The sequence below is a fragment of the Melospiza georgiana genome, chromosome 2, assembly GCF_028018845.1.
Source record: "Melospiza georgiana isolate bMelGeo1 chromosome 2, bMelGeo1.pri, whole genome shotgun sequence".
Taxonomy (NCBI): Eukaryota; Metazoa; Chordata; class Aves; order Passeriformes; family Passerellidae; genus Melospiza; species Melospiza georgiana.
Window position 1 is genome coordinate 82,077,909 of NC_080431.1, and position 13,232 is coordinate 82,091,140.

Here is a 13,232-nt window from a genome sequence, read left to right on the forward strand (position 1 = left end):
GAAGAGGTAGTGTAACCTTCTTAATCTTTATTGGTGGTGCTGAGAGAAGAGTCAAAATCAACTGTTTCTTTAGCACAAAAAGTCAAATTTTGTCAGTTTTCTCTGCTGCTTCTTGTTTTGTGTGTTGTACCAGTGCTGGCTAAGCAGAGACCATCTGTTTAGTGCTGGGGAGCTGCCATTTCTACACTGTCTCTCCACTGGACATTGCACCCAGTATTGCCCATCATGATTTCCAGGAGCCAGCAGTGTTCTTGGTCTAATCACACCTGACTTCTCACATTCTTCCCGTAAGTCCTGGAAGTTATTAGACTTTGGAGCAGTATTAGTGACTTTGCCACTCTTTTTTTCTTGGTTTATCAAGTAGCTGCAGCACAGGTGCAGGCTCACCCTCTGCTTTACTCCCTTGCATTGAGGAAGCAGGAAGGAGAAAGGAGAAAACACTTGTCAGGAGGAACAAAGTACAGGTGCATCAAGGAGTATTCCTGGGAAGACACTTTTTCATCCTTCACCATGCAGGCATGTTGGGACCCAGGTTCTCTGTCTCTCTGTCAGGATCAAGGTGACAGTGGTACCCTGTACCACTTCCTGACATGAAGGAAGTGGCAGCTAATTTTATTTTGGAATCCACTGGATTCCTGCAGCTGAAGACCACATTTTCTCTCAAAAGTCCTTCTAAGTCTGTGTTTTGGTTTTTTTTTTCTCTGTTATTTAATGAGCTTATATAAAGTCTTTAAACACTGTCCAGTCTGGTCAGTTATCAGAATGATCAGTGCCTATCCCATTGAAGTACAAGTTGTGTCTTCACAGCAAGAAAATGTTCTCAGATGGCCACTGCCTGTGTGGGTGTCCATGCTTCTCCACAAGGCTTTTCCAGACTCAGCCAAAGTTCTGCTGCAGATTTTTCTCCCCCTTAGTCACATAATATGCTGTAGAGCTAGAACTTTTTTAATCCTTGGAGGTCAATAGTTGCCTTAGGGAGGAAAAGGTCCAGAGTTCCTGTAGGGACAAAAGTCTGTAACCTTGATGATGAAGCTGTACCAGCAAATGCTTAAAGATCTTGGATAACAGAGAGTCTGCCTCTCTTCAAATTCCTTATTTCTGTCTCATCAGTGACTGGCCTTTTATACTCAGCTTCTGGATAATCTTGTTTTCTCTGTCTTGTCTTTGCCAGGATTACCAGGGTCTTCTAAGAAGATTCAGGTTATTTCTGAGCTCACAGTGATTTGTCAGATCTTTTTTATTTTTTAGAGTCTCGATTTGTGGCTCGGTGCAATGCAAATGAGTACTTTTAAAACACAAGCTTAGAAGCATAAAAAACCCTATTGTGTAGATGTAAAAGCCTGAATTAGAATCTAAATTTGGCTATCTAAATTAACAGTTTGTGTTGTCAGGTTTGTTAGGAGTCCATTACTTCTCACTGTCTTTAGTGAAAGCTGCTGTTCAGCATTTTAGGAACAGAAGCTACTTGCTTCTTTGCTGTTCTTAGAGCTTTGGTTCCCATATCTAGGAAGACATTAGTCTAATATTATTTGTCCTGAAATGGAAGCAAAAAGAAGTGTTTTAATTAAGGTATTTAAGCTTAGAAAGATTGCGGTGGAGATTGAGCCTTTATTGCCATGTTTTCCATGTTTATTTCCATGTTTTTGTTAGTGGCAAGGAACTAGTTGATCTTTGTATTTGTTTTCAGTCTCTCCAAATATGCAGTCAATTCATAGCTGTTGGCTACCTAAAGAAGGTAAAGGTTTAGGTTCAAATTGATTAAAAGCTGAATTATCTTGTAATCAGTGCATAACCTGACCTGTTTTCTAAGAGTAGTGTATGGCTTCTTTCTTTGTCAAGAAGTTGAAAAATTAGCTTTGCACTTGAGAGGCTGGAAGGAATTAGATTGAACTGTTTTTTCTGAATTCCATTTTCCAGAACAGTAACCTGTGTTGTCACTATCTTCTATTTTCTTTTAACCACTTCCAGACACACAAAGAGCACCAGTCCTGGTTTTGGTGGGATACAGATAGTAGGCATGAGTGCTACCCTCCCTAACCTGGGGCTCCTGGCCTCGTGGTTAGATGCAGAGCTCTACTGTACAGATTTCCGCCCTGTGCCCCTCAAGGAGTGGGTGAAAATTGGCAGCAACATATATGACTCCTCCATGAATTTAGTGCGAGAATTCCAGCCCAAGCTGCAACTGAAGGTAACAAAACCTTGGGAAAGTGCCTTTGGTGGTGCTAAAGTTAAAGAGACAGCTCCTGGTATGTTTTTTATTTATTTTTAAATAGATGACATTCACAACTTTGTTGTTTACTTCATGCTCAAACTGAGAATAAAATTGGTATTTTTGTCTTCTCCTGCCTTAAACAAAAAAACCCCAAAATACAGACTCATGAAAGTATTGAAGATTTTTGAATCTGATGTGAAGACAAATGCAGTTTGTCTTGTTATGTTGTTTCTGAGTACATAACAGATATAAAGAGTTTGAGTCTCCCTTTACCCACCACTGTATCTTGTGTCTGGAAATCTACTTCCATTTCATAAATGCAGGTAAATATTTCTTGCTTAGGCCAAGGAATTTGCACTCATAATTGGGAGAAAATATTTGTAGTAAAATCTGGTATTGAACCTGCTTGTGTTAAACTGCTAAAGGATCTAATTTTGACACTGATTAGAAGGCAGATGTCCATTCCAATTCTTCTGAATTTGTTTTCAGTAGTCAGTCCTTTTGCACACTTGAAAAGGATATGGAAAGTTAGGGGTAACCTACTATGATGATTTCAAAGAACCAGATGGATACAAGTGGGAAATTTGAGCTCTTCACTTGTAGGTCCTTTCCTGTGGAGTCTTTGAAGGGTAAATTTTCTCTCCAGTTGGTTTAACTGCTCTGTATAATACTAGTGTAGTAGTTGGGCAGTACGGGCTGAATGGCAGCAATATTTTGGAAAGTTTTGCACTCCATTCTTGCACAGACATTCTCTTGTCAGTAGCATGGTGGTACAGCAAAGAAAAATTATCCTGGAAACAAAAGGAAATGTTTTTCACTAGAGCATTTGGAAGTTAGTTTTTATGCGGTCATATTGAGAAGGTGATGTTGTATTTGGATATTTTTGAGGCAGTTGCTTTGGATAGTTACTAAATTAAGCAAGAGAAAGAACTAAACTAGACTTATGACTCAATGGTTTAAAGGAGTTGGCTTATTTTATAAGACTGGGGGATCTTGGGCTTGAAATCTATCACTGGACCTTCCGACTTCTGTGCCTCAAACTGAACCAATAAAAGGGAACTTGATAACTTCACTTGCTCCCCTGTTTTCATCTGCATATTAGTGCTTTTTATTTCTTGCTGTACGCCTACATTTTTCTCTTCCTCCTTTGGCCTGCTTGCTACAAGAGAATCTGGCAGAGCCAAGGAAACCAGATCAATTGCAGGGACTCTCTTAAGATCTTAAAACCAAAGAAGCAAGCTGTAAACAGCATTTTTTTGCATGAACATCTATAGAAGTATCCCTAAAAGGCTTCCAGTGTGCTCTGAACACCTGCAGTCTTTGGTCAGCAGGGCTTGCTGAGTGCCTCTTACCGGGGATGCTTAGACTGCTGCATGCCAGGCTTTTAGTTCAGACATCCAAGTTAACAAATGTTCCCTAGTTTAAGTAGAGGGGTTTTCCTTTGGGGCTCTTCCCCACTGCTGTTAGCCATGATGTGGAGGTTGCAGTGATTTATTTGTGCACTGTGTGGCCTTCATTCAGAAAATGATTTCTGAAAGCAAGATGTAAAGCTTTACATGTATTCATGGGTAGGTCTAGAACTGCCCTCAACAACGTGATCATACTAGTGCTTGGACTTCATAAAGCAAGGCAGAAACTGAGATAACAGTCCTCCATGTTCTGATTACTTCTCTTTCTGCCTGGAAGTAGAAAATTCCTGCTGGGATACAGAAGGACAGCATTTACAGAACTCATTCAATCTGAGAGTGCACTGAAAATATTTTATCTCAATTCAGGGAGATGAAGATCATATTGTGAGCCTGTGTTATGAGACTGTTTGTGGTGGCCATTCAGTCCTGCTCTTCTGTCCATCCAAGAACTGGTGTGAGAAGCTGGCAGACATCATTGCCAAGGAGTTCTACAGTTTGCAACAAACTGAGAGTAAGAGAAAAGTACTTAATAGAAGACTACAGTATGTGTGCACAGTGCCTTTAATGAAAATTAATTTTAGTAGGAACTATAAAAATACTTTCTTTCTCAAGGTTCTGCAAAAAACTCAGCCCTTGCCCCAGTTGTTGTGAACAGGGAAGGGATTGATGAGGTCCTGGATCAATTAAAGCGTTCGATTTCAGGCCTGGACTCTGTGCTCCAGCGTACTTTGCCATGGGGAGTGGCATTTCATCATGCAGGTATTCCTGAATATCTTGGTCTTGAATTAGTAATGGCTAAGTCATATGGGTTCTTTTTCTTGCAGGTATCAGCAATTTACCAGTTGCTTTTTAAAGCATTTTGTAGATTATGATTAAATAAGCTTTAAGAATCCCACAGTTACAGGCAAATTTGAAATTCGTTTTTTGTGGCTGAAGACTTTAATTCACAAATTGTTTTGCTGCATCTTCTCTGTGTTGTGTTGGTGTCTTAGGATGATGTTATGATGCTTGTATCCCCAGTCCTCTGTTCTATTTATGCTGGATGTTATATTCTGTGCCTTCAAGACTGGCTCTGAAAAGCAAAGTTTTGTTTTGTTTTCAGCCTGCTCACTCCCCCACAGTTGACAGGATGCAGACAGGGAAGTCCATAGTGCAGCTTTCACTTTTTGCTCTTGCTTTCACTTTTTGCTTTTGCTTTGGCTTTTTGCTCTTGCTTTCACTTTTTGCTCTTGCTTTCACTTTTGCTCTTGCTTCTGCTTTGCTTTTGCTTTTGCTCTTGCTTTTGCTTTTGCTTGTTAGTTAGTTTAGCTAGGCAGTCCGAATTTTTCCCTGGACTGTCTTTCTTTCCCTTTTCTTGGAACTAGTCGAGCCTTCTCCGGACTGGGACCTGGGAAACATTGAGAATTTTCACTTTGTGGCCTGCAGCAGCCATTCCCAGTGCCGGAGGGCTGATAACAGGAGAGACTTTCTGAATTTGTCATCTTTTTCAAAGCGGTGAAAGAGTTTCATCATCTGGTATTGTTCATTTTGTGTGCTGGGGGGTGCTGTGCCTGTTAAACAAACAGGTTCTTTCCACTTTTCTCTGAGGAGTCCTTCCCAAACCAGTTGGGGGGAGGGGCCGTGTGGGTTTGCTTTCTGGAGGGGCTGCCTTTTGGAGGTTTTCTCCCAAATTTGCCATAAACCAGGACAGTTGGATAACAGCAACTTCTGGAGTACAACTTGCCTGGTCCTTTCTTTGTGAAATGGCTGAAAACTTGACTGATTTGCAGCTCCAGGATTTTCAGGTTTTTCCTAAAGCTGCCAGAGTATTTCAGAGCAATTTTCCTCAGCTTAATATTGAAATATATGAGTGAATAGAGGCAGTATAACAATAAAAATAAAAATGAAAGGAGCATGTGTTGTGAACACTTTTGCTTGAATTTTTTAGTTCTTACTTAGGTAGGTAATAGAGCATGTCACCTGTTGATTCACTGAGAGAAAAGAGAGAAAACAGTAGCTATGGCATTATGTAGGAGGAATAATTCCAAATGCTTGTAGAATCTGTATTTCTTATAAAATTGACCTGAAGCCCTGAAGGCAATGTAGAAAGATACATACTAGACGTGTAATGGAAATAATGAAGACTGAATCCAGGGTCAGGATGGCAGATGAGTAAATCCAATTTCCCTACTGTTTTCTCATTTTTTAATTTTATTTCTTTATATATTTACTTGCAATGCTTGTAAATATAGTAAGTAGTAAGTAAGTACTACTAAGGAGTAAGTAGTTTATCTTGCCACCTTAGAAAAGCTAGTATATCACTGTCAGTTTCACCATCACTGTTTTTATTATTGAATAATAAAAACGTAATGGTGAAATTTCGCTTCACTTACTGGTCAGAAGTTGACTGAAGTAGTGCTGCAAGTCTGGTTCCTAACGCTGCCTGGTGAACGTTCATTAAGTCTGCTCTTCCCTTGCTGGACAGCAATATTTTCAGCTCTTCCATCCAGCCTCACCACCACAAGGGTCACTAAAAGCCCTGTCTCCCCAGGGCTGACTTTTGACGAGCGGGACATCATTGAGGGAGCGTTCCGGCAGGGCCTGGTCCGGGTGCTGGCCGCCACCTCCACGCTGTCGTCGGGAGTGAACCTGCCCGCGCGCCGCGTCATCATCCGCACGCCCACCTTCGGGGGCAGGCTGCTGGACATCCTCACCTACAAGCAGATGGCTGGAAGGGCTGGCAGGAAAGGGGTGGACACAGAGGGTGAGCAGAGCCTTTACTGGCATTCTGTCAGAGCGGTGTTAACCTGATTAAATCCAGGGCGGTGCTACGCAATTAGGGACTAATCATGATGAATTCCTTCGGTGTGCTGTATGATAGGTTAATCAAGATGAGTTTGTTTGGTATTAATTTGTTTGGTATTAATGGAGTAAAAGTTGTAATTCCCAGGGGATTGTTTTCACTGCCTGAGACTGACTTTGGTATTTATATGTCAGTTACTTCAGGAGCAGGCTATTTTTGCCTTTGAATTCTTGTTAGCTTCTAAGGCTATGTTGTTCAATTGCCTTAATTCTGTGATCCATGGTCAGTTGACTAAAGTGTTGAGAGTTTTAGTGAGAAAATTTGCAGTAAGCTCTCATTGGATGGGCCTAAAATGTAAGAAATGCATGTCTACAAAGTCAAGTCTACAACCCTAATTTGACAAACTTCTGTTGTCTGAAATTATGATTTAGATTTAGTAAACTTAACCATCAATTTTATGGATTTTGAAAGTAGTAATGAGACAGACAAGGAAATATGATCAGTAGTTCACAGGTAATATGGCACCTTCTTGCATACAGTGGCACTGATTGATGTTCAAGAAAAAAATCCTGCCTGTTATTTTAATTTGCAAAGAAAATTTGTCTTTGTGGATGATTGCAAAAAGCCACATTATGCAGGTATAAACACAGTAGAAAAGAAGAAGTTCAACAGATGCGGGAAGTGGGATTCGCCCTCCTGATTGTTTGATTGGTGCTTGCTGGAGCCCTATGTAAGCAGACTGTTCTTACATTTAGCTTTCTATTTTTGCCTGAGTAGCATAGCAACAGAGCATTTTGCGACCTATATCTCTGCGAGCTCTCCCTGTGCGTTCAAGGAAAGGGCAGCTGCAGGCTGGATTTTGAAATTTTCCGGACTTTCTCATTTGACTGCAGCAGGCAGGTGTAAAATTACATTATTCCTTGAAGTTTCTTCTTTTTCTCCTTCAAGTTACAATAATTAGTACCCTTTTTGACAGTTCTGATGTGACAGTTCTGATGTGTAAGCAGTTGATTTTATGCTGATGAGCTTCATGAATGTACCATTTTTTTCCACTCCACAGAGTCTTTTGGATGAGAACATAAAGCTATGTTGCCAGCTGCTACTCTGTCACGGAGTAGGGAGACTGGAAGACAGCAACTTCAGCTGGAAAAAGTGCCTTATGTGGATATGAAATTTAGCTGACAGACAAAAGATAAATGTTGTTGGGTTGAATTCCTCCTCCTCTCCCAACATTATAGTTTTGGATTGTCTTACATTTTGGTTTTTAAATTTATTTTTCTTGATTTGATAGAAACTTAAAAATATAATTTTGGAGAGTGAAATGTGTTTCTTTTAGTATTCATCAAAACTATGGTTTTACCAAGAGAAATAGGTAAAGCTGAACAAAATCTAGAATTTAGTAAGGCCTTTGTAGGTTTTAATGGAGTTTTATGCCTGGATATCCACAGTTTGTCTAGTCTGATGCTAACCTGGACTTCCCCTAGTACTTGAAATGTTCAATAATGGATATTGGAACAGTTCAGTTCCTTTTTTAAAAATTTATTGTTTACTAGATTGCAGTTAGTAGCTTTGAATTATCAGTGGCATCTTGGGAAAGAATATCCCCCAAGTCTTGTAAAACTGTCAGATACTGTAGAGCTAAGTGGATACCCATCTTCTGTTAGATTTTCTTTTAGGTACATCACTCTGAAAGAGTCAAAGGGAAGTTTTCAGAGGAATTTTCAGGTCACATCAGAATCCAAATACAAAATGAATAGATATTCTTTATTGCTAAAATAAAAATAAGCTTTTCTTTCACCAAACAATGCTTTACAGGCAGTTTATCTTACCTACTCTCCAGTTCTGTCAAAAGTACATGATCAACTGATATCAACATTTTCACCTGGCAGGATTAAAAAAATCAAAGACACATCCTCTGAACATCATTTCATTCTGTAGTTAATTTATGTAATTATGTTTAAGCTGTATTTCGTTACTTGCCTACACTGCATTTATTTATTCTGTTCATTAAATTTAAGTGCAGCTGTGTTTTCATTACCTCTGGATTTGCTAATTACTGTAGCATTTCCACAGCTACAGTTTTATCTTAAGTTAACATTCCTAGGGTCATACTCAGATACTCACTACCAAAATTACCTTGTGTCCAGACTACATGCCTTTAAATCTTAACAAGTTATCATAAATCTGCCATGATATTTAATGTACAGCTAATCCAAAACTAATGTTCTTCTCTTAGTCAAAGGCAAATGTGCCCGACCCATAATTCATTTATCCTGTACCAGTTGACAAAGCTTGCGACTACCTAAGGTCTTCAGTGATCCAGTTTCTCCCTAATAGCTTTGTGGAAAAAATATCCTTTATGTGACCACTGTGTTTTCCGTGGTTAAGCTGTACTGATACATGGAAAAACTCCACAACCTGTAAAAGTTGTGAAGTAGGTGTGTATTTATTCAGCAGGGATAACTCCTCCAAAGATGTGCGTGCTTTCTGAAGAACTTCACCCTCTCTTTATTCCCTGAGAGGTTCCACGTGCATCAGGTTTTGCAGTTCACCATGCATATTCATTTCCTAGCCCTGCCCAGCCCTGCTTGGCATTATGATTAATAATAAGTGCAGTGCTCTGGTGGTCATCTGGTGGTTGCATGGGAGGAAGCAAACAAGCTTTCCACCTTGTCTCTTTGTGCGTGCTCCCCGCTCTCTTGGTGGCAGTTCAAACCACAAGGCTGGTCTAGGCTTTTCTGGGGGTCCGAGGAGCCTTGCTTACCTCAACAGCCTTGCAAGTCTGGTACTCTTTCCCTCCTGCTTTGGGAAGCAGTTCCTTATCAAAATATCCTTGCATTTTCTCATTTTGTCTTTGCAAGCACAGCAAATGTTAAACAATACACATGATTAAACAGCTGTCCTTAATCAATCACCTTTTAGTTTCTAACCCCCTTGCCTCATTATTATGATCTCATTAAAGGAATTTACCCATTATTTTCATCTTTCTTTTGTGGCTCTGGGATGGTTTTTGTCTCCCACAGAGTTTCAGTAGTTGGAGATTAACTGAACAATGTCTGACAGAGAATTTTAAGGTAGGATATATTGAGATGTACTTTCAGTGCAAACCATGCAGGATACTTATGTGTATGTGTATATAAAAGCATATATGAAAGTTTAGAGGATGCATAGTTACTTAGATTGGTAATTTTGGATTTCTGAATTAGTTATTTCTGGAATGAAAGCTGGTTGACTTAATACAAACTGTCAAAATACTGTACAGCTTTTATGTTTTCTTATTACTTTTGAAATTTTTTTCAGTTTATTAATGTAATGTAAAAGTCAAATTAATGCCACTTTATATTATAGTTCCAGTCAACTCCAGAACAAGAAGCAAGAGTGATTCAACAGCAAAGCAGATGCACAGAGAGGCTGTGGATAACTTGGCAAGACCTAAACTAGCCTAATGTAACTTTGAAGCTGGCTCTGCCTTAGTTCTGATGTACTAGCTGTTCTTACATAGCAATTCATATGCACTGTGCACATTTTTTCTCTTCTTTTGTTACTCAACTTTTTTGAAAATACTTACAGTTTTCCATTCCAATAATATGTCCTTGGTGAGCTGTGTGCAGCTGTTATAGTGCTAAGATGCAGTACTAAAGTAATTGGTTTTGTATTTGTTTTGTTTTTCTTCTCCAATAGGTGAGAGCATTTTAGTCTGCAAGCCCTCAGAGAGATCAAAAGGTGCTGCTCTACTTCAGGGATCTCTCAAGCCTGTTTGCAGCTGTTTGCTTAGAAGAGAAGGGGAAGGTGTTGCTTCCAGCATGAAAAGAGCAATACTTGAGGTATGGGACACAGGGATTAGAATTGTGCTTGGACCCTTGCAGGGTGGCTTCTTCTGTGACACCACCAAATGTTTTCTGTGCACTTCTTTTTCATGTGTTTCCTCCTTTGTCAAGCCAGTCATTTATTTGGCTCTACTGAAGCCAGCTTGCTTCAGTATTCAGCATTTTGTCTAGGGTGTTTCTCTGCTTGCTGCAGATTGGGACACTCAAAGAAGCTTTGCTGTTGTGTCTAGATGTACTTGGGCAGGCAGAACTAAGTGTGATTCTTAAACTTTAGGTGCGACCTGACACTGTTAACTGGAGGATGTTTGTAAATTACTGATCCTAGAGGCTTTGTAGACTGAATTGGGCCATAATGACATTTGTGGAACCTTATAGGGTGTCTTATTTTCCCCCTCAATTTACCTACCTCTTCTGCACAGGAATGATTGAAATTTTGGGAATACATTTTGGGTGAGCAAACATGGATGGTACCCAATTTGCTCCCTCCTCTGTAGGGTTCCTATAGGAGTAAAAAGGACTAAAAGGGTTTCATTTCACGTAGGTGAGCTTATGTCCTTTTCCAAAGCTGCTTTTGGGTTTGAACTTGGATTAGATACAAGATTCTTTAAATAGAATCTGTTTGCTATACTTTTACTGTCTTTTGAAAGCTTTTGTGAGGCTTAGAACTGAGTTGTACTTCCATAGATTTTGAATTTTAGCAGACCAATGGAATTTCCAAATGTATTTTTCTGCATAAGAGCTATCTAAAAGAAGGGGGTTCCTTTAAGGCAAAACCAAAATCCAAGGTGAGCAAAATCACTCTCAATCAGGAAAACAATGGTGGTGTATAACATTCATATTTATTAAGAGAAACCTTCAGTATGCTGAATAGCCTTACAAGAACTTCACTTTCATGGTTGGCTTTTTGTATTCACAAAATTGCAGTTTGTATTCTAACATACTTTAATATTTCACAGTGTTGGCTAAGAAAAATGCCTCAGGCTAGTCTGAAATCTGAATTGCTGCTATGTCTACGTTCACTTTCAAAATAAGATTTTGTTAATCATTCTTTTCCATAGCTTAGTCCTCTTACTTCTGCCCAAGATGACTGACTTCTTGCCAAGAACATCTTTAAAAGTTACCTGTTGCTTTGCCTCATATTCCCGTCTCTAGGAAAATGGTTCTTTAAAATTGAGATGATGGATCACTCTTTGATTCTCTGATCTGATGTTCTGTCCTGCTGCATCTCTGGCAATATGAAGAGGTATTTTTCTTCAACAGATCATAGTGGGGGGAGTAGCCAACACTCCAGAGGATGTGCAGACCTATGCCTCTTGCACTCTGCTTGCATCCAGCTTGAAGGAAAGAGAGTGGGAAAATGGGAAAGAGCAAGACAAAGCCCATGCTGGACCTATCGAGGCTTGTGTGGCATGGCTGCTGGAAAATGAATTCATTCAGGTTGTGGACTCTGGCAATGATGTGAAAGGTAAAGCTAGTGTTCCTCCCAGTGATTGCAGTTTTGATTTGCTGACTGAGTAGATGTTCAATGTAAATTAACAGTAAGGACTTCTCTGCATTTTATTGTATTTTAAAGAATTGTTTATCAAGAATTTTCTGTCTTTCTGGAAGGTATCTTTACACCTCTTTTATCATATTTTGCATGTACATGTTCTTGGAAGGCACATCACATCACCTACATATCACTTGCACATCACCTCTAAGACTGATGCATCTTAGTCTAAAAATTCCCAAAATATTTAAAGAAAGCAAACTTTTGCCACAGGATTGGTGCATATTAGCTGCAGACTGCGATTTTTGTCTTTCTAAAGAGAAAAAGGCTAGTTTAGACGTAGGCAAGGCTAAACCTGTTATTGTTTCCATTTTTCTGTCTTCAGAATGGAGACATACACTATTTCTTATTGAAAAAGCAGCTGTGAAAAGTTAAAAATCTCTCAAATGCAGCACAACCTGAAAATTATAATAAACTTGCACCCAAATGTTTCTCTATGTAATACATATATATATATTTTTTTTTTTTAACAGCAAAGGTTTATCACCCAACACATCTTGGTTCAGCTACTCTTTCCTCTTCTCTTTCACCAATTGAAGCCATGGAAATCTTTGCTGACCTGCAGCGAGCTATGAAGAGCTTTGTTCTGGAGAATGATCTGCATATTGTCTATTTGGTAGGTTCCTATTCTGTGTCTTGTATTTTCCACTACCAAAACTAAGGGGAGACAGTACAGTGCGAAGCTCTTGGCAGCTCCATGAGCACAGGTTTGGGTTTTTCTGTGCTTTGCTTAGCTTATCCTTCATGAAGAAAAGTTTCTAAATGGAAGGTTCTTCAGAATGAGTGTGTTACCATAGTGTCTATTGTGCAGACAGGTGCTGGGTGCCATTTAACCCCTTCTTGTCACCCTTGACTTCCTAAGATTTCAGAACTTAAAAACTTTTGAGCATAAAATAATTGTAGATTTTCTGAGGCACTTGAAATTGATGAAACAAATTGTTTTTTTGTTTATGTGTGTTTGGGATCAGCAGGCTTAATTTCATATTACTTTTGGAGGCACAGAAAAATGTTGGGCTTTTAGTATCCACTTTGCTTCCAAAAAGCCTCAGAGAGCCAGACCACTTCCTTTCTATGGGTGGGCCTTTCTTTGATTCAGTTACAGTGAAATTCATCCCTGATTTAGTTTACTTGCCTGGTGATGCTGCCAGAGCTGAAGGAAGGAGTGTGATAAATCTTATAAGGGAAAAGTGTCCCAGAGTGTGTCAAGATTTATGAACACATAGACCTGAAAAGCTAAGCACTGCTATTTAAGACTCTGGGAGAGGAAGCCATGAACTTGTGAAGATTATTGAAGAAACCAGATGGATTTGCACTGAGCTGCTTAGGATTCATGGCTGCTAGAGGCCCATCATGCAGTCATCAGCTGAAATCTGTCAGTCAGCTTTAGCCTTTTTTAGGAGTAAGGTTTATTCTCTTTACCTGGATGATAAATCAAAGGCAGAGCTTGGGAGTC

At 39.5% G+C, this 13,232-nt stretch overlaps 1 protein-coding gene across 1 annotated transcript in view; it reads left to right on the forward strand.

Annotated features, from left to right (window-relative positions):
- POLQ (DNA polymerase theta) overlaps positions 1-13,232 on the forward strand; it is a 52,202-nt gene that overhangs the window by 10,446 nt on the left and 28,524 nt on the right. The window contains 7 exon segments of the mRNA XM_058045564.1: positions 1,969-2,188; positions 3,988-4,132; positions 4,234-4,380; positions 6,152-6,364; positions 10,085-10,227; positions 11,491-11,695; positions 12,253-12,395. Of these exon segments, the coding sequence (XP_057901547.1) occupies positions 1,969-2,188; positions 3,988-4,132; positions 4,234-4,380; positions 6,152-6,364; positions 10,085-10,227; positions 11,491-11,695; positions 12,253-12,395 (1,216 nt within the window).